Here is a 19,229-nt window from a genome sequence, read left to right as displayed (position 1 = left end):
TGCTCCTCATACTTTTCCACCAATGAAACAAAGCAAATGAGAGGGCAAAGGTTTCCAGTGCCCCAGGGAACTCCAGGCTGCAAGGGGCCGCAAGTATAAAATAGCTGTTTTAAGTCATCTTTATTCAGGCACTATTCTGTGCACTAGGGATGTAACCAGGGTTCCTGCCTTTGTAGAGCTTAATATAAGACAGAGGTCAGAAAAACATAATCAATAAACAAGAAAAGGTCCTTACTTACCACTTTAGCACAATAAAACTTTTTATTTTTTCTATAAATAAAACTTTTAAAATCTATTTTTTATTGAATAATAATCTTTTATGGCTAATATTCTTAGGTCTTATTTACAAATTCATTCCTGATACAAGCTATACTGATATTATCACATATTTTCTTTTAAAATTTTAAAATTTTCATTTTCAATTTTAGGTTTTTAATCTAACAAATTCATTGTTTGTGTATGTGTGAACTTTTTGTTATTTCAACACTGATTACCAAATTCAGCACTGATTACCAAACAGTTCATTCTTTCCCCATTGATGTGTTATACCATCTCTGTCATATATACAGAACTGCTAAAATATCATTCTTGAACTTTGTTATGTGTCTCCTTCATCTATTCCTGTCCTAATTACGTTAGCTTTACAACGGATTACGTGAATCCCCCCTCTTCATTTTTCCTCTTATGTAATCTTGACCTTTTACCTTTCCATATAAATTTTAGGATCAAGCTGCCAACTTCTGCAAGACAAACTTTTAAATTTGGTTTGAAATTATATTGCAGTAACAAACATATAGTAAAAATATTTGACATCTCCAGGCTATTGTGTCTACTCATCTATTAATTTAGATTTAAGTTCTTTAACAAAGTTTATAACTTTCTCCATAAAGTTCTTGTACATCTTTTAGTAGTTGTATCCCTCAGTAATGTAATTTTGTTGCTCCTGTGACTGGAAATCTTTTTATTTTTATTTATTTTTAATATTTTAATGTTTATCTAGTTTTGAGAGAGAGAGAGAGACAGAGTACAAGCGGGGGAGGGGCAGAGAGAGAGGGAGACACAGATTCCGAAGCAGGCTCCAGGCTCTGAGCTGTCAGCACAGAGCCCTATGCAGGGCTTGAACCCACTAACTGTGAGATCATGACCTGAACTGTAGTCAGACGCTTAACCAACTGAGCCACCCGGGGGCTCCCTGGAAATCTTTTTAAAATCACACTGTCTAAACATTTTTGCTAAGGTTCAGAAGCATGATTTATCTTTTTGAAGTTATCTTGTATCCAGCAACAGAGCTGGCGGTTTACATATAGATTTTTTCCTAAATTTTCCATATGGACAATCATGTGTAAATAAAAAAGGCTTTCTTTCTTCTTTTCATTTCTTATATAACTTATTCTTTTCTTACTTCACTGGCTAGGAATTCTAGCATCAGGTTTCTTGTATCCATATAAAGGATACGCTTCTAACATTTCCCCACTAAGTATAAGGCTTACTATAGAGTTTTGCTGGGTATCCTTCATCTGGCTAAAGTTGTTCTTTTCAATTCCTAGGTTCTCAAGAGTTGATGCTGGTGTGAGGGGTAGTGGTGTTAATCATGAGTAAGTGCTAACTTCAATCATTTTTTTCTCTGGCTACTGAAATGATTATATGTGATAGACAACTATTGACTGTCTATCTAACATCTGTTCTATGAGTTGTAACTCATTCTGGCTGCATGTGCATACTTTCAGAACATATCAATACTACATTCATGAACACATTCTAGATAAGAAATAATCCAATTATCTCTGACCTTTGTTTCATAAAGAAAATATGAATAACAAATTTTAAAAAGATAATCAAATTTACTTGATTTAAGCCTATTAAATATTGTAAGATAAGGGCAGATGACTAAAAACAAAACCTAGAATTTTACAACTTTTACCTCATATATATATACATACATGTTTATAATATAGAACATAGGGCCTTCTAAAATAAAGGGATAACAGACATAAAATACAATTCCATTTCAATATTTGATTTTGGATCACAGATAAACATTTTTATAAGTGCCCTATCACATCCATCACAAAGGAAAAAAAAATGCTGCATAGCCCGACTTTCAAGTTATCTTTTAATTACCACCATTTAAGGAACTTACTTTAACTAAAACCCAATGCTATACAAATTGCACTTTATAAATAAATAGAGCTGTGGGTTTGAATCTTAAAATCCTATATTTCGTGGAAATTATTTTAGTCAGCAAATAAACCAAACAGACGCCAAGCTTCCTAGGTTCTTAATTCCACCACGTGTCAAACTTTAAAAGTATGTTCTTATTAAAGAAAGCCTAACTTTAAACACTGCAGATTTATTTAAAAACAAAAAAGTGATTTGCTTTAGAATTTTTGTATGAAAGAGGGGCAGAGAAAAAAAAGGGGGGTGGGTGGGAAAAAATGTAGGAAAAAATTATTTTTTTTTGTTTTTTTAATTAAATAAGTTTCACTGCAAAGTGAAAAGCAAATGAGGCAAAGAGAACACACTCTACAATTATTCACGAGGAAGCATGATTCAATTTACAAAGGCTGAATTTGTGCTCAATTTTTTGGAAACACATGTACTGGATTTTATCTGTATCTGACTTCTTCCACAACAAGCAGGGCTAAAAATGAAAAATACAAAGAGAAATGCACGTGGATAAATACAAGTTTGAGATGTCTAGTACAGTTCCACACGTCCTCTAATTTCCCCTTCTTTACTGGCGCAGAAGCAACAAATCTTGTTTCAGTAAGAAATCCTTAACAGAAGCTCTCACATTCACCTCTGGACCAAGTAACACACTATCCTTTCAGGCAAGTGTCACCTGTAGTAGAAAACTTATGCAATGTGATTTTAGATTTTTTACGAAATTGGATTAGCTTTTCAATGCACGGTGTTGCTTATACTTATTTAGAAGCTGTTACAAAGGAGTTTTAAAAAGATTAAGGCAGGGGTAAATGGTTGAGGTTCTGTGGAGAACTCAGAGCCTAAAGGTTAATCAACTTCAGATCATCTGTGAATGATGATTTCCATCACTTCCGCACCAAGCCCTTCACCTCGTGAGTAGAGCCGCACCGCGATCAGGCAGAGAACAGCACGCAGCTGTCTCCAGTTAGCGTCCACCTATAATTAACAGCTCACTCCTACCTTATGGCCAGTAAAGGTATACACACTGAAAGTAAAATATCAATCCGCTAAGAAAATTGGGGAGAGGGGAGATCAGATTTTCATTACAAAAAGCCTCGTTTTCTGATTATTCAGAAAGGCAATGTTCATGTATTAAGGAAGTAATATTGAAAGCTGTTATTACTACCTCAAAAAATGTATTAAAGACATTCCTTGTTACTTAAGAAAATCTCACTGCACATTCGAAAAGAGCAGCCAAGTCTTGGAAGGACAGTCTCTCTGGGTAATGTGCTGTACAGGAATATGACCAACCTGAGACCGCGTAAGGACAACACTGAGCTGTGTGCCTTTAAGCACAGGACTTAATTCATCTCTTCTGAATTAGCAGATTTCTCACTGGCCAAACAGAGTAATAATATCTGTCTCACAGGATTGTTGTGAAAGTTAAATGAGATGAGGCACGTATACATATTTATCAATAGCAAGCTGGATGTTTCTCAAGTATTAGAAGCACCTCCTTTTTCCCATCCCACCTCTGAAAAGAGCACACACCCGAAATTGGGCTGCATTTTTTAAAGGATACTAACATTTGATGTAATGTTAATCATTCTTCTCCCTCCCCACCTGAAAAGAAGACTAACAACTAAACATATCTTTAAAACTGAGGGAACAGGGGGACACCTGCATGGCTCAGTCAGTTGAGCATCCAACTTTGGCTCAGGTCACGATCTCATGGTTCATGACTTCAAGCCCCACATCAAGCTTGCTGCTGTTAGTGCAGAACCGGCTTCAGATCCTCTGTCCCCGCCTGCCCCTCCCCTGTTTGCACTCTCTCAAAAATAAATAAAAACATTACAACAACAACAACAACAAAACTGAGGGAATAGGGTAACAGGCAGCCTACACACTACTATGGAAAGTACAGTTCATTCACCTCATAAAAATTCTGAGGGACCCTCTATCTGTGAAAGATGCTAAATTCATAAGGCACTAATGGAGATAATTCCTACTGTCATGAAGGTGATGTATAAATTCAAAAGATACCCTTGGTACCCCATAGTACTGAGAAAGTCAATAATTCAGGACATTTGTGTCTAAGATTAAATCTGAAGGGAAAACAGGCATAAAATAAGCCTACTCTAGACAGATGTGCATGTGTGATCACCCTATCCGCAATATTACCTCCAAATAAAATGCATGCAAATGATCTTTTGCTTCAGAAAGAAAATAAAAGAGCTTTGTTCCTTTTTGGCAAGTTATAAAATGAAATAAGAAAGTAAGCACACCTAGTGCCCAGATTTTGGTTTCCAATACCATTCTCCAAAAAAGAAACCTGGGCTCCTTGGGAAATGGATAATTTTAGGAAATATCAAGATGAGCCTGGAGCATCCTGTAGTGCTTCCTTAGTAAACTAAAACAGCTCAGAACAAAAGAAGAAAAAAACACGATGGGAATATGTCAAAGGGACACAAGATCTGACTGAAATAACTCCTAATTTGGAGCTGGAACAACTTGAGCAACAAAGTAGTACTGAACTGCAATTCAAAATATACAATAGAAGGGCGCTTGGGTGGCTCAGTCAGCTAAGCGTCCAACTTCGGTTCAGGTCATGATCTCATGGTTTGTGGGTTTGAGCCCTGTATCGGACTCTGTGCTGACAGCTCAGAGCCTGGAGCCTGCTTCAGATGCTGAGTCTCCTATCTCTGCCCCTCCCCGACTCGTGCTCTCTCTCTCTCTCTCTCAGAAATAAACATTAAAAAAAATCAAAAGATTTAAAAATATATACATACAATAGATATCCACGAGTCTATACTGATATAAATGATTGCATAAAGCAATAAATGAGAGAAAAGAGACAAATCTCCATGTAGAAGAATTATGAAAAATATGTAGATGTTCCACTGACAGCAAGGTGGGCTTAAACGTGGGCTGTGCATAGCACTTCGTTCCAAAGAGTATAGTATAAAAAGAAGAGAAAAGAAAAAGTATTTTGCAAAGAAAATCCTAACACTACCTCCAACAAGTGATTAAGGTTAACATCAACAGTGATAAATCATGTTGATAGCATGGCTCTTTACCTCTGTGGTCTTCTTTCCCAAAAGACATAACCCCAGTCTAATAGTGGATAAAATATCAAACATTCCACAGAACACCTGAGTGCTCTTTAAAACTGTCAGGATCATCAAAAACAAAGTCTAAAAACCTGTCTCACCCAGGAGATACCTAAGGAGACATGACTAACTAAATGTAATGTGATATCCTAGATGGGATCCTAAAACAAAAATAAGAAAACTAGGTACAAACTAAGGGTATTTGGAAAATGTATGGACGTTAGTTAATAACAATGTTTCAACATTGGTTCATTATTTTTGACAGATGTACCATACAAGTGTAAGACATTACTCATAGGGGACACGGAGTGTCAAGTATATAGGAACTCCACACTATCTCTGAAATTTTTCTGTAAATCCAAAACTGCTCTAAATTTTAAGAAGTATTTAAAAAGAATAAGAAATAAATTATGTTTAACATACAGATTAACATTATGACCCTCATTTGTTCCAATGTAAGTCAGTCACTCTTATTTATAATACATATGGTGTGTGAGGAAATGACAGGGGACCTGTCTGCAAAGAAGCTGACAGCAGAGGCCATCTGTCAGCATCCTGTGAAGCGATGCAATTCACATATGTACCCACTCAAGTAGTTTAACTAAATCCTCACAAGAACACACAAATGGTTTATTCTGAACCATGTATTTGTATTTTATTTCAGGCAAGAAACAGCAGGTAGAATGTAATATTAATAATGTAAGTATATCAAGAAGCCTAAGTGACATTTCTCTCATTTCTGAGTTCTTTATCAGTCACAATACAAAGTTAAAAACAAAGGGTGTTTTTAACTAATACAATCTGCCTAGAAGTTGGCCAAAAAACTCAAAATTATCAAGAGGCCTATAGGCCCACAGTGGATTTGCATTAACATAATGAATAAACAAAAGTTAGGTGTGTGTATATATATATACACATATATACATATATATATATATACATGTATACATATATATATATACACACACACCTAACTTTTGTTTTGTATACATATATACATATATATGTGTATATATATATATTTGTATACATATATACATATATATATATGTACATATATATATATATACATATATATATATATATAACATGTATTTTTAAGTAGCAAATAATGACAGGGAATGATGGATTTATATCCCGTATTATTAATGATGAACCCTGCCTTAAATGTATGTTATGTGTCAAAATAATACAATATTATGAAGCCTTCATAATTAGCACAATAAATATCCAGATTATAAAGATAAATCTCTATTATTTTTAGTGATATTTAAAGTCATGTCATACTCAAGCTATTATTTTCTGACATTTCACAAAAGATAGATAAGGACAAATAAGCAGTAGTCTTTACAGACGTTTATAACCTACATTCTTACATTTGTCGGATTCTGTTCTGAAAGTGAAATATAAGGAAAAGATACAGTATCAGTATATGCTCACCAACAAATGACTTCATTAATGTAAACAATGTTCTCATTAAAATTGGAAGTATAACCACTGGGAAAGTAGCCACTTGATCGGAATAAAAAGATTCTAAGCATTAAGGGTCGGCACTGCACATGAAATTCATTTGCTCTATCATTCATAGATAAACAGTTGTAGAAAAGCAGATGAATCCAAAAACGTACAAAATGCTACGGGATATCACTGATGTGATTAATTTCATAGCAACAAGACCTTGAACAAATAGAAGAGTATTTAAACTATAGCGAGATGTGTAGCAACTATCGCATAGTATTTAAGTGACTTAGCTCCAGAAGTGGACTACATGAGCTAGAATATTAGCCACAGAATTTATTAGCGATGAGACTTTGGACATGTTATTTATCTCTCTGAGCTATTATTACCTGCAGAATGATAATGAAAATAGTCTCTACCTCACAGAATTGAAAGAAGTATTACAAGAGACATTTCATTACAGCATTTAGAAGGACACTTGGCATATGGTAAGTACTCAATAAAATGTTAGCTATTATTGGCCATCAGCAAGGGAGTAATCGTGACAATCTTTTATACCACAACAAAATCCACTAAGTATCTTTTGGCAAAGAACTAAAAAGTTATCAAATGTAGAAATAAATTATACATTTTTGTTTTGCAAATAAATAAGACTTGCAAATCTGCTGGGCTGTTCTGGGATATTTTATAAAGACTGACGTCTTGGGAGGCTGCTCCATCAAGACCTCCTGTGTACTTAATGCAAGGCTATACTCATAGTGTTGGCAACAAACAGCTAACAAGATACATCAAAACATAAAAGCAGCATACATACCCTCAAATCAGGAGAAAAGTTTTCTGCAGAAGTTGAAATGGAATCCGATGATACAACAGAAGCTGATTTTGTATGCACTGAATTCTCTGAATGAGAAGTGGAAGCACTACAAAATACAAAAGCACAGTGTTTGAAAAACATACTTGAAAAAGGGGAGCTCTAAAACATGATTTCAGAAATTTTACTAATTATTACTCCATTATGTATTAAAACTTTCATTGCCAACCTGTCCTACATTGCCTATTCAATCTTATCTCCGAATACTGGTAAATTACAAACTCTCCATACCTGCAGGGTTAAGTATTCTTACCACATTTCCTCTGAACAGACTTCCCTGGTACTCCCAAATAAACTCTGGGCTAATTCTTTCTTTTCATTCAACCATCCATTCACTCATCCAATAAACACTCACTGAATGATCCAATGTGCAAAACCATTACACCAGGCACTAGGATCTGGAGATAAATATATAATCCTCATGTTCACGAAGTTCACAAGCGGTGGCAAAGACAAATAAGTAAATGGTGCGTGGTGATAAGAACACCGGCCACTGTGAAACTGAATAAAGGAAGCCTCATTTAAAATGGAGTCGGGAGGCCAGAAGGTGGAACTCTCGTGCCCTACCACTCCTTGCAGCCCTCTGAATTCCCAACAGAAGAAGCCTATCCTTTACTACCCCAGTAGGAGGAAGATGATCTCCTTGCCTGGCAACAGCCCAGCCAAAGAGTGATTGTCACAAGTAGGCCAATCAAAGACACTACACTTCAAAACCCAGTTTACTCCAGTGGACTCTCTGTTTATAACAGCCCCTCCTGTTTGGAACAGCCCCTCCTAAAGCCCCCTTTTCCATATAAAAGAGAATTCATTCTTCTCCTTTGTTCTCTGGACTTGCCTATGGTTTTGCCATAACTTGCATGTCTCAAACTGCAATTCTCTGTCATTTCTGAATAAACCCATTTTGCTGGAAATATAACTGATAGTTTTACCTTCGAGGTTAACACATTACAAACACAAAGAGAGAGACCGAAACGGGGAAAATGGGACAAAGGAGAAGGAGGAACCTAACTTTACTCAGGAAGATCAGGGAAGATGTGACAGAGGAGATGTTATTGAAAGACAGGAAATTGCCAAGCTGAAAAACAAGTAAGGGAATTCCAAAAACATACAAAAACAAAAAGCACTGCAAAGGTGTAGAATAATCAAAGAACACAGAACACTCTGAGAAACTACAAAGAGTTCAACAGGGCTGGATAAGCAGAACAGAAGCTAAAGACAAAAAGAGGAGCTTGTCTTTGCACCTTTTACCTCACCACTAAATCAAATTCTATGCTTTAAACAAGCCTGTCTTCTTCTTCCATTACCTTAAGTAATCACGCTCTACTTTTATTCTCCAATTATATACTGACCTAAGGCATATACATTTTCCTACATTTTAATCACCCCAAAAGGGAGAGCTGGGTCTTCCTTTCCCACAAAATCTACTTCAGTGCCTATGTATACTGTTAACATGTATTATGTTTGTTAAATTCCAAAACACAGTGAAAATATACCTATGCCAAAAACTGAATGATTTACATCATTTCCTCTTATCACTAAAAGAAAGTTAAAATTATTCAAAGTAAGAAAAACCAATGGTGGAGAAATTTCAGGCACTTTGAACTGAAGCTTAAAGTTCTGATTAAAAAATATATTTTTCTGAAGCTTCACTCCCAACATACTAAAAGTCTTTCTCACACCAAAAGTAAAAATTTTTTCATTAGATTTTGATAAAAGAATCCATCTTGAGATTGTGATACTTAAAAAACACATTTGGGGTGCCTGAGTGGCTCAGTCAGTTAAGCATTCGACTCGAATTCAGCTCAGGTCATGATCTCACAGTTCCTGAGTTCAAGCCCCACATCAGGCTCTGTGCTGACAGTGGGGAGCCACTTAAGATTCTCTCTTCCTCTCTCTCTGCCCCTCCCCTGCTTGCATGTGCACACACACTCTGTGTCTCAAACTTTAAAAAATTGTTTTTGTTTTAAAATTTGTCCACCATAAACCTGCCTTTAAGTACATTATTTATACAATGGGAAAATCATCTCCTCCAAAAGAAACTGTCACTTCATTTTTTACTGTTATTTTTTTAAGCCTTACTGAGGCGTGATTGTGAAATAGTGTAGGTACAATGCCTTAATATGTACAACATGATGTGATGTATGTATACACTGTGAGATGAGTACCACAATCAAGCTAATTTCAACACTCATCACCTCACACAGTTACCTTTTTTGTGTGTATAGAGAATTTGAGATCTATCCTTTTGGCAATTTCAAGTAAACAATACAATATTCCTCACAATGGTCACCAGGCTATACATGAGGTCCCTGAACTATTCACTGTATATCTAAAACGTTGTCCCTTTGCTCAGAATCTCCCCATTTCCCCCTTAACAGATAGATACATGGTTTGAAAATATTTTCTTACATCCTTTACGTCACTTTTTCATTTTGTTGTTTCCTTTGATGTAGAGAAACTGTTTAATTGGATATAATCCTGCTAGTTTACTTTTGCTTTTGTTGCCTGTGCTAGTGGTGTCAAATCCAAGAAACCATTCTCCAGACCAATGCCAAGGAGCCTTTCCCATTTTCCTCTTGGAGTTTTACAGATCTTAAAATTAAACGTTTGGTCCATTTGGCGTTGGTTTTTATGTATCGTGCAATATCAGGGTCCAGTTTCATTCTCTTGCATGTGGATACCCATTTTTAACAAAATGACTATACATTTTTGGCACCCTTTTCAAAGATAAGTTGACTGTATGTGTGTGGTTTTATTTCTGGGCTCTCTATCCAGCTCTACTGGTCAATGTATCTATTTTTTTAATGCCAGTACCATACTGTTTTGATAACCACAGCTTTGTAGTACAGTTTGAAGATAGGAAGTATGATGGCTCCAGCTTTACTCTTCATGCTGAAGACTGCTTTAGCTATTTTGGGGCTTTGTGGTTACACACTGATTTCAGGCTATCAAAAATGCTGCTGGAATTTTTATAGAGAAAATAGAAAATAGAATTTTTTTATAGAAAATATCTACTGAATCTGTAGATGACTTTGGTTAGCATGAACATTTTAAGATTAATTCTTCTAATCCATTAACACAGGATAACTTTCCATTGATTTGTGTCTCCAATTTCTTCCATCACAGTTTTATAGTGTTCTTTGTACAAGTCTTTAACCTCTTGGTTGAATTTTTTCCTAAATATTTTACTCTTTTTGATGCTATTGCAATGGAATTGTTTTCTTAATTTCTCTTTTGGAGAGTTTGTTAGTAAATAGAAACCCAACTGACTTCTGCATGTTGATTTTCTATCCTGTAACTTTCCTGAATCTGCTTATTAGTTTTAACGGTTTTTTCGTAGAGCTTTTACAGTTCTCCACATATAAGATCATGCCATCTGCAAAACACTTTTGTATATTTATACAATGTGAAAATCATCTCTCCCAAAAGAAATCCATTTAAATGTATTAAAAACGGTATTCCAGTGGAAGCACTTCATAATATTTTTTTTCAAATGCAAACATATATTTATTTTATTAACTATTTCAAGGTATGATCTGTGGTTATTTATTTACACCCAAGAACCTATAATATTACACAAAGGAGCAGCCATAAGAAATTCTATTATCTAATTTTTTATAATGTAAGGAAAGAGAAATTGACAGACTGAGAATGTTTTCTTCCTTTCCTCCTCTTTTATTTTTTTTTGTTGTTGTAGCCAACTTCTGATTAATTAAATACCATCTGTATTAAAGTAACAGGTAAAATAATCAAACTTTGGCACAGTATTTTGAGAGCTACGATTTGTTGCCTACTCCATGTACATACGAACCTCTGTTTTTCCTGACTTTGATGAGGGCAGTATGTGCCCAGCCCAACATAACAAGCTTCCTTTGGGCTCCCTCCTGCCTAGGAGAACCATGGGACACAATTTTGGTCAGTGAATTTAAGAGGAACCATGCTAATGGTTATGGAAACCTTTTATTTTCTTAATAAAGGAGAGCAGAAACAGCAGGGTAGTCCTTAACCTTTCCCATTTTGTCTTGCCTGGAGCAAGAAAGTAAAGCCTGGAAATACTGCTGCCATCTTGTAAACATGACCAACATGCTGGCCTGCTGAGAACAAGGAGCCAAACAACGGGAAGAACAGAAAGTCCTCATAGTATCACTGAGCAGCGGAATCCACACCAACTCCCTACTTGTGTAATTTTGTTATGTAAAAAAAATGAAGCTCAATTTCTTAAATCACAGCAATGGAGTTTTATATTCTATACAGCCAAATACAATTCTAAATGATATAGCAACACCTCATAAAGTCTATTTTGGCCAAGTTCAAATGTGTACTACTTCTTATGCATAGTTGACCTTCTGAGAGAACAGATAAAATTAAAGGCAATAAACCAATCTGGAACTACGGGTAGTATATTACTCAGAAAAAATAATTCTGACAGAGAAGATATAATAGCGTGTCCCACTAAGAAAGCAAATGGTTCTTTAAAGCCAAAGCATGAAGCAAATAAATCGAAGGGAAATAAAATAACAAAAAAAAATTAAGTTCTGCAACTAATAACTTGTAGTCTCGGATTCAAAGAATCAGTCTTTCAAGCAAACGTGTGGCAAACAGCTTTTAATTATTAACTTCTTTCAGAGAAGATACTATGATGCACAATGTTATATGTAAAGCAGCACTGATGTGTACTTCAATATAACCAGTTTACAAAAGGTTTCAATCCCCAGGCAAGTAATGAGAGGCTGGAGGAGACCACAGTAGGGTATATATCCTAGTGCTGTTCTTGTGATTATGGCACACACGTGCGTGCACACACACACACACGCCCCAGAACCATTAAAAGTTCTCTTGGTATAAACAGGAAGTGCTGCCCTTTACAGCTACTCAGACTGAAGGCAGCCATAAATACCCTAAAATGCAGAGCTCTATTTTCAGTTAGCTTTTCTTCCGTCAGATGGGTTCTACGAGTGCTTCTGATCGTCAAGGGCCACTGGTATAATACAATCTAACGACCACTACTCTTTTCCACTGCTCCTTTGCTCCATATTGAAGTCCAACTTTCTTTGTGTATCTTTTATGAGCCATTCCACAAACAAGCTCTTTATTTCCCTGAATTCATGTCTTTGCTCACACTATTCCAAAACAGAACGTCTCTTTCTCCCCATCTGTTTATTAACATCCTACCTGCTCTTTAAGACCCAGTTGAAAAGCAAGCTTTCCAAGAAGTCTTCCCCTGGTGTTCCAGCTGGAACTAAAGTCCCATTCCTCTACACTTTCACAGACTTCTGCCTCTACTCTATAATCACACCTAACACTTTCCACATTAGACTAGAGTTCTTTGGTTATGTGGCCATCTCTTTCTTAAATTATAAGCTGCTAGAGGATAAGAATCTTGTAATTGGCAAGGCATCTGAACTTGGAGCAAAGACTGCAGTCTGCTAACCTCATCAAGTAACCACCACCACCACTTTAGTCCTCGGTTTTCCTAGGCCCGCAAACTTCACTGCAGTCTGTCCGAACATTCCTGCCGCCCCTGTCAGCCTGAGCCTCTCTTCAAAAATGCCAGGTCTTCTGGACTATGTGCTTCCTCTGTCCATTCTCCCAGCTCAGGTCTTCTTTCAGCTACTAACGCTTCCTAACCTTTGTACCAGAATCTGTATCCCAGAGTGACTTGATTGCCTCACATCCTCAATAGAATTCTCCCTCCTTCTCTGTGCCCCTGCTGACACCTCCTCCCGGGAACCCACTGCCCTGCAGCCTTTTCTAGACACTCTTCCCCCACATCTAACAAAACCCGAAGGTGAAACCAGCACTTTCCCAGCTCCACTCCCATGTTTCTCCACTAGTATTACCTCTCCACCTTCCTATGTAAAAGGCTCCTTCTGAGGTTCCTGGCATTTGGCTATACAGCTTCCTTATTACTGTCATCCACCTACCTTTTCATTACTCCTCGTCACTCACTAAGAACTTTTTTTCAGTTGCCTTACTTCCTCTTCTTCAGAGTTTCTCTCTGCTGCAAAGCCATCATCATGGGAATTTCAAGGTCCACAAGGATAAACCAGCGACAACCTGTCTCGAAACTCCTCAGTTCCTACATCCCTCACCCACATTCCCACTTTAGCAATGCACTTCTCTCGTCACACCCTGGACTTCATCAGGGTGTTCTGGGAACTACGCAGTCTCGGTAATCTTAAACACAAGGAAACCAATCTCTGTCCACAGACAGATGGTATCCTTTCCAGAAATCTCACTGTCTTAACTTTCCCTTCATCTAATCTTCAACACAATGGGGACAACTCATCCCTCAACCCCTCCATTTGTCATTATCATTCATGCTTTTTTGCTCTCCTTTTGCCTCTCACTTGCCTCCCTATCCAACCTAAAATGTATAGCAATATTTTAAAATCTCTTTGGCAAATATTCAGCACCTTATATCCTATCCATTGGCCATCACTGCTCTGTTAATCCCTAAATTTGAATCAATATAATGATCTGTCTTCGCCTGTGCTAAAGCTTGGCTACTAATAGAAGAAATCTTCAAACTGGGGCCCCTTAGGACATAAGTGCTCAGCAGTGCTCAGCAACCCATCACATCCAATCAATCCGAAGTTGTATACAGTCTACCTCCCTATCATCTCAAATGCATCCGTTTTTCCATCCTAATTTTTACTCTTTTAATTCAACATCTCTTACCTGGACTATAGCAAATCACCTGTCTCATTTCTCCTACACACCCAATATAGCATCCCAAACGAATACCAAAGTGACCTTTCAAAACTGGAGATTTGATCGTATCATTCCCCAACTTAAATTTTCAGTGATTCTTCAATCCCTCTCAAATCGAGCCCAAACTCCTTAACATAACACTTGAAGTCTTCCATGATCTGGCCCTTGTTCTATATAACCAGCGATAGCTTTTACTCATCTGAAGTCATTGGGAATGGCTTGCAGATTCCCTGTATTTTCTAGCAATTTCATACCTCTGTCTTTTGCTAATCCTGCTGACATTACCTGCAATGGCCTCCGTGCACTTCCATGCCCACTTTGCCCCATTCATCTCCCTTTACTGTACACTGTATGTATTTTGATCATAAGACCTGTATACTTTATTGCATTTACTCACTTACAAGCTCCTCTCAGATACTTTTGTTATTGTATATTATTCCAAGATTCTTTCTTTAGCACAGATAGTTTCTCCTCTTCCTTGCTCTCAATACAACATGTAAAATGTCTGAAAAAGAATATCTGGCACATGTAAGTGTTGGTTATTATTATTTATGACAAAGGAATATCACTGTACATGTAACATGTATTATCCCCCAAGTCAGATTAGTTGAATAAATACATTCGTAATAGCAAAGCTGCTGGGTCACCTCTCATTAATACTATTCCAGCTGTGACATATTACAAGTGAGAATATAAATTCCCCCAGTGACTGTAACCAAAGATTTGCTAAGGGAGTAAAATAGCAGGAACTAACATTAAAGATCTGGTATTTACAAAATAAGAAATTATTTCTCTTGGACACTGTTATGCTAAAGTATTTTTAAAAATGAATATTACCATCGCTATAGAAGCACACGCGTTGACACTGTCAATGCCATTTAAAAATGAAGCCTGTCATCACTCAGGACTGAATGGTGCCCTCACCCCAAATTCTTATGTTGAAGTTCTAACCCCTGGTGTGACTGTAATTGGAGATAGGGCTTTCAGGAGGTAATTAAGTTTAAATGAGATCATAATGGTGGGGTCCTATTCCCTTAAGATTGGTGGCCTCATAAGAAGAGAAAGAGAGAAGGCTTGCATCCCTCACCTGCCTCAGTCTTTCCCCTCCCCCACCCCATCCCCAAACAATAAATGCACTGAGGAAAGGAGGAAAGGCCACGCAAGGACATAGCAAGAAGACAGCCACCTGTAAGCCAGTCAAAGAAGGCCTTCGTCAGGACTGAATCATCTAGCAACTTGATCTTGGACTTCCCAGCCACCAGAACTGAGAGAAATAAATTACTGTGATTTAAGCTGCCCTGGCTTATATTGTATTTTGGAAGCAACCCTGAACTGATGGTCACAGAAGATGAAAGTCACCAAAGGAGTTTCTCTTGGATTTTGAAGTGGAAGATTTCTGATTTAACAGTATTTTTTTTCTGGGGCACCCAGGGTGGCTCAGTCAGTTAAGCGTCCAACTTGATTTCAGCTGAGGTCATGATGTCATGGTCGGTCATGAGATTGAGCAAAGGTCAAGCTCTACACTGGGCGAGGAGCCTGCTTAAGATTCTCACTGTCTTGCCCTCCCCCATTCACACATGTGCTTGTGTGCATTCTCTCTCTCTAAAACAAAACAAAAAAAGTATTTTCCTTCTATACAAAATAAGATATGAAGTTCTAAAAAGTATTAAAATGGACAGAAGAGTCCCACTGGAAGAGACCTAATGATGTCATCAATGATAATCTTTACCATTTCAACATGTAGTCAATATAAAAAGGTATTAATGAGATACTTTACATTCTTTATTTCATACTATCGGATGTGGATTTTATACTCACAACACATCTTAATTCAGACTAGCCATATTTCAAGTGCTCAACGGCCACAGGTAGCTAATGGCGAATGCACTGGATAGCACAGGTACAGACGAACGTGTAAATAAACCACAGAGAGATGGACTATAGAAAAAGTCTGCAAATGGACAAGGACAGCACAATTAAATCGAGGGAAACTGCTCTAAATTAAGAGGCTTCACGGTTATAATCATTTGTAATGTCTGGCTTTTGTATCTATTTGACAAATTGATAGTTTTTAGACAACTGGGGGAACGTGGTATGGAGGAGCCTTACATGAGAAAAAGAACCGTTCCTAATACTCTCAGGTGTCATTATGAGATTATGTGGAAAAATGTTTATACCTTTTAAATACGCACACTGAAGACATGATCTGCTTCAAAATAGTTTAGGAGAAAACAAGAAAAAGATACAGCAAATAGGACAAACTCTTGGTCAGCTCTTCAATGTGGGTGATGGGTAATCAGAGGCTTATTGTACAACTCTCTCTTTTGTGTATACTTGAAAACTTCTTTAAAAAATTCAAAATATCAAAGCTTTAGAATCTTAAAAAAAAGAAAGAAAGAAAAAACTACTAGTAAGCTTAGGAACCCAGTATTTATCTGAACTCAGCTACCACGCTGTTGACAAGCAGCAGTCTTAAAAGCAGTGGTGTAAGATGGAAATATCATTAGATGGAAATACAGTTGGCCTTAGGTTATCATTCTGACAGCATCAAATAAGAAATACGTGACCCTGGGCTTTTCTCTCAGTTTCTTAAAAACAGCTTTAAATGCTCTAGAAAGATATGCTGAATAATTTGCCCAAAGTCACACAGCTAATAAGTGACAGAGCCAGCGTTGTCCAGATCCAGAGTATGTAAATAGTAACAGGAAGAACGCTTCTCTGAGAAAACCAAGAGTAGAAGCTGAATATTCATTCATTTGGCCTATTTTTGTTTTCCAGAGAACTAACTACATTTCCCAAAACTGTTTGCCTCAACTTAACAGCTATTCCAATTGCACAAACTAATTTCCAAGAAGAAACAGTTTGTATTTTCCATTCTTCTTCCTTTCCTTTCTTTCACACTGAATATAATTTTTAGTTCCCATTTTCTTTTTTTTAATTTTTTTAAGGTTTATTTATTTTGAGAGAGACAGGCACAGCATGAGTAGGGGAGGGACAGAGAGAGAGAGAGACAGGGAGAGACAGAATCTCAAGCAGGCTCCACACTGCCAGTGTGGAGCCCAACAGGGGTCTTGAACTCAGGAACTGTGAAGTCATGACCTGAGCTGAAACCAAGAATCAGATGCTTAACTGACTGAGCCACCCAGGTTCCCCTTTTTCCCATTTTCATGTCTAATTCTAGCCAATAAAACTTGGTGAAAAAGCCGGAACCAGCTCATGCCTACAATCACTCAGGGATGTTAGTCTCATCTCTCTCTATTATATTCAAACCTCCAAGAAGAATTTTCCTCAAGCATCTCTCCAACACTTCCTTAGCACTTGCATTTATTATGACAAAGGTGCTTATACTGGCCCCCAGCTGCCTCCTCATCAAATCAAATCTCAGCATCACAGCTTTCAGAGTGTCAGAGCTCTCTGCCATATCTAATTCTAGCTCATGCTTCCATTGACTCTGGCTACCCAAACCCGATTCTCATGTAGTTAGACTCTTCCCACTTTCCGCTTTGAGTATTTTTTAATCTCCTCTCCAAATGTCTTCTCTTCTGACCAACTGTGGCTTTTAACTACCTAAAACTTCTGTCAAGGGTTCATTTCCCCTAAGAAGCCAGTCCCGAAGTGATTCTTACTGGTTCCTTCCAATAAGTCCAGGCATTCCAACATGTTTGCATGTTGTACATTCAGTTATAGCTAACGTTTATACTGACGTACTATGTTTATACTGATTCATTATATAGTGCACATATTCCTCGTAAAGACAGTTAACAATTACCAAACCTTTACTATGTACAAAATACTGGGCTATAGAATAGCCTCTGCCCTTGAGATCTCAGCCCTGTAAGAGAAGCTATACCACATCAGCACATCAATACCATGAGAGGCAGAAACAAAGGCTAGGAGGAAAAAAAAAAAAAACTCAGGGGAAATGGTAGTAATCTGAGGATTAGAGGAAAGCAAGAAATACATTAAAATGAACCATTTGAAATTGCTATTTCTATAGGTAAAATGGTCAAATATCAACAATTCCATACGGCTCAATGATAAAATGAAGAAGACAGAAAACTGGGCCTTTAAAGACTGCAAGGCACAGATCAGGGCTTTGCAAATCACAAGAATATGCACATATGACAAGAAAATTCTAAAAAGAGTCTGGGAAAGTACAGGGCAGATTTTGAATAGTTACTCAAACTAAATGGATAAAAGGGCAAATAGGTAGCCTAGTGCCAGATCACTGAGAATCCTAAATGCCAGACTTAAAAGCCTTGCTAAGAAAAAGCAAGGGGCTCACAATAAGATGCCACTCCACACCATCTAGGGTGGCTATAGTCAAACAGGCAATAACAAATGTTAGCAAAGATAAGGAGAAACTGGAACCCTCCTACACTGCTGGGAGAACTGTAAAGTGATAAAGAGCCACTTTGGAAAACAGTCTGGCAGTCCTTTAAAAGGTGACACAGAATTTCCAAATGACCCAGCAATTCCACTCCTAAATATATTCCCAAGAAAAATAAAAACGTATGTCCACCAAGAAGAACACATGAATACATATAAATGTACACAAATGGTCCTAACAGCATTATTCGTAAGAACCAGAAAGTCAAAACCAGTCTGGCCATTCCCCTGCTTGAAATCCTCCAATGGCCTGCCTCCCCCTTCCTCTTACCTCAAACAGCCTTCAAGTCATTACATGATCTGCTCCCCACCTCCTCCTCCAGCTTCCTCTTGTGCATCTCTCTTTCCCCTTGCTCTCCTCAGCCCAATCACACTGGCCTTCTTGGAGATCCTTAAATATGCTGGCCCCTCTGCAGGGAGCATGGTTATGCCAAACTCCTTCCTGACTTAAGCTCTCAACTGAAACATCACCTCCTCAGGGAAATCTGAACAGATGCCTCAGACACCTTAATAGTTGTTGTTCTCTCAGTACTTCGTGTTTT

General features: G+C 37.4%; 1 protein-coding gene across 3 annotated transcripts in view; it reads right to left on the bottom strand.

Moving 5' to 3' along the window:
* Positions 1-19,229, bottom strand: part of MTMR2 (myotubularin related protein 2) — a 116,258-nt gene that overhangs the window by 68,352 nt on the left and 28,677 nt on the right. For all 3 annotated transcript variants that reach the window (XM_045483558.1, XM_045483559.1, XM_045483560.1), the window contains one exon: positions 7,528-7,633. In XM_045483558.1, the coding sequence (XP_045339514.1) occupies positions 7,528-7,633 (106 nt within the window). The remainder of the gene's footprint in view (positions 1-7,527; positions 7,634-19,229) is intronic.

The sequence above is a fragment of the Leopardus geoffroyi genome, chromosome D1, assembly GCF_018350155.1.
Source record: "Leopardus geoffroyi isolate Oge1 chromosome D1, O.geoffroyi_Oge1_pat1.0, whole genome shotgun sequence".
In the NCBI taxonomy this organism is placed as follows: Eukaryota; Metazoa; Chordata; class Mammalia; order Carnivora; family Felidae; genus Leopardus; species Leopardus geoffroyi.
Note: the sequence above shows the minus strand (reverse complement) of the source record. Positions and strands in the feature narration are given on the sequence as shown.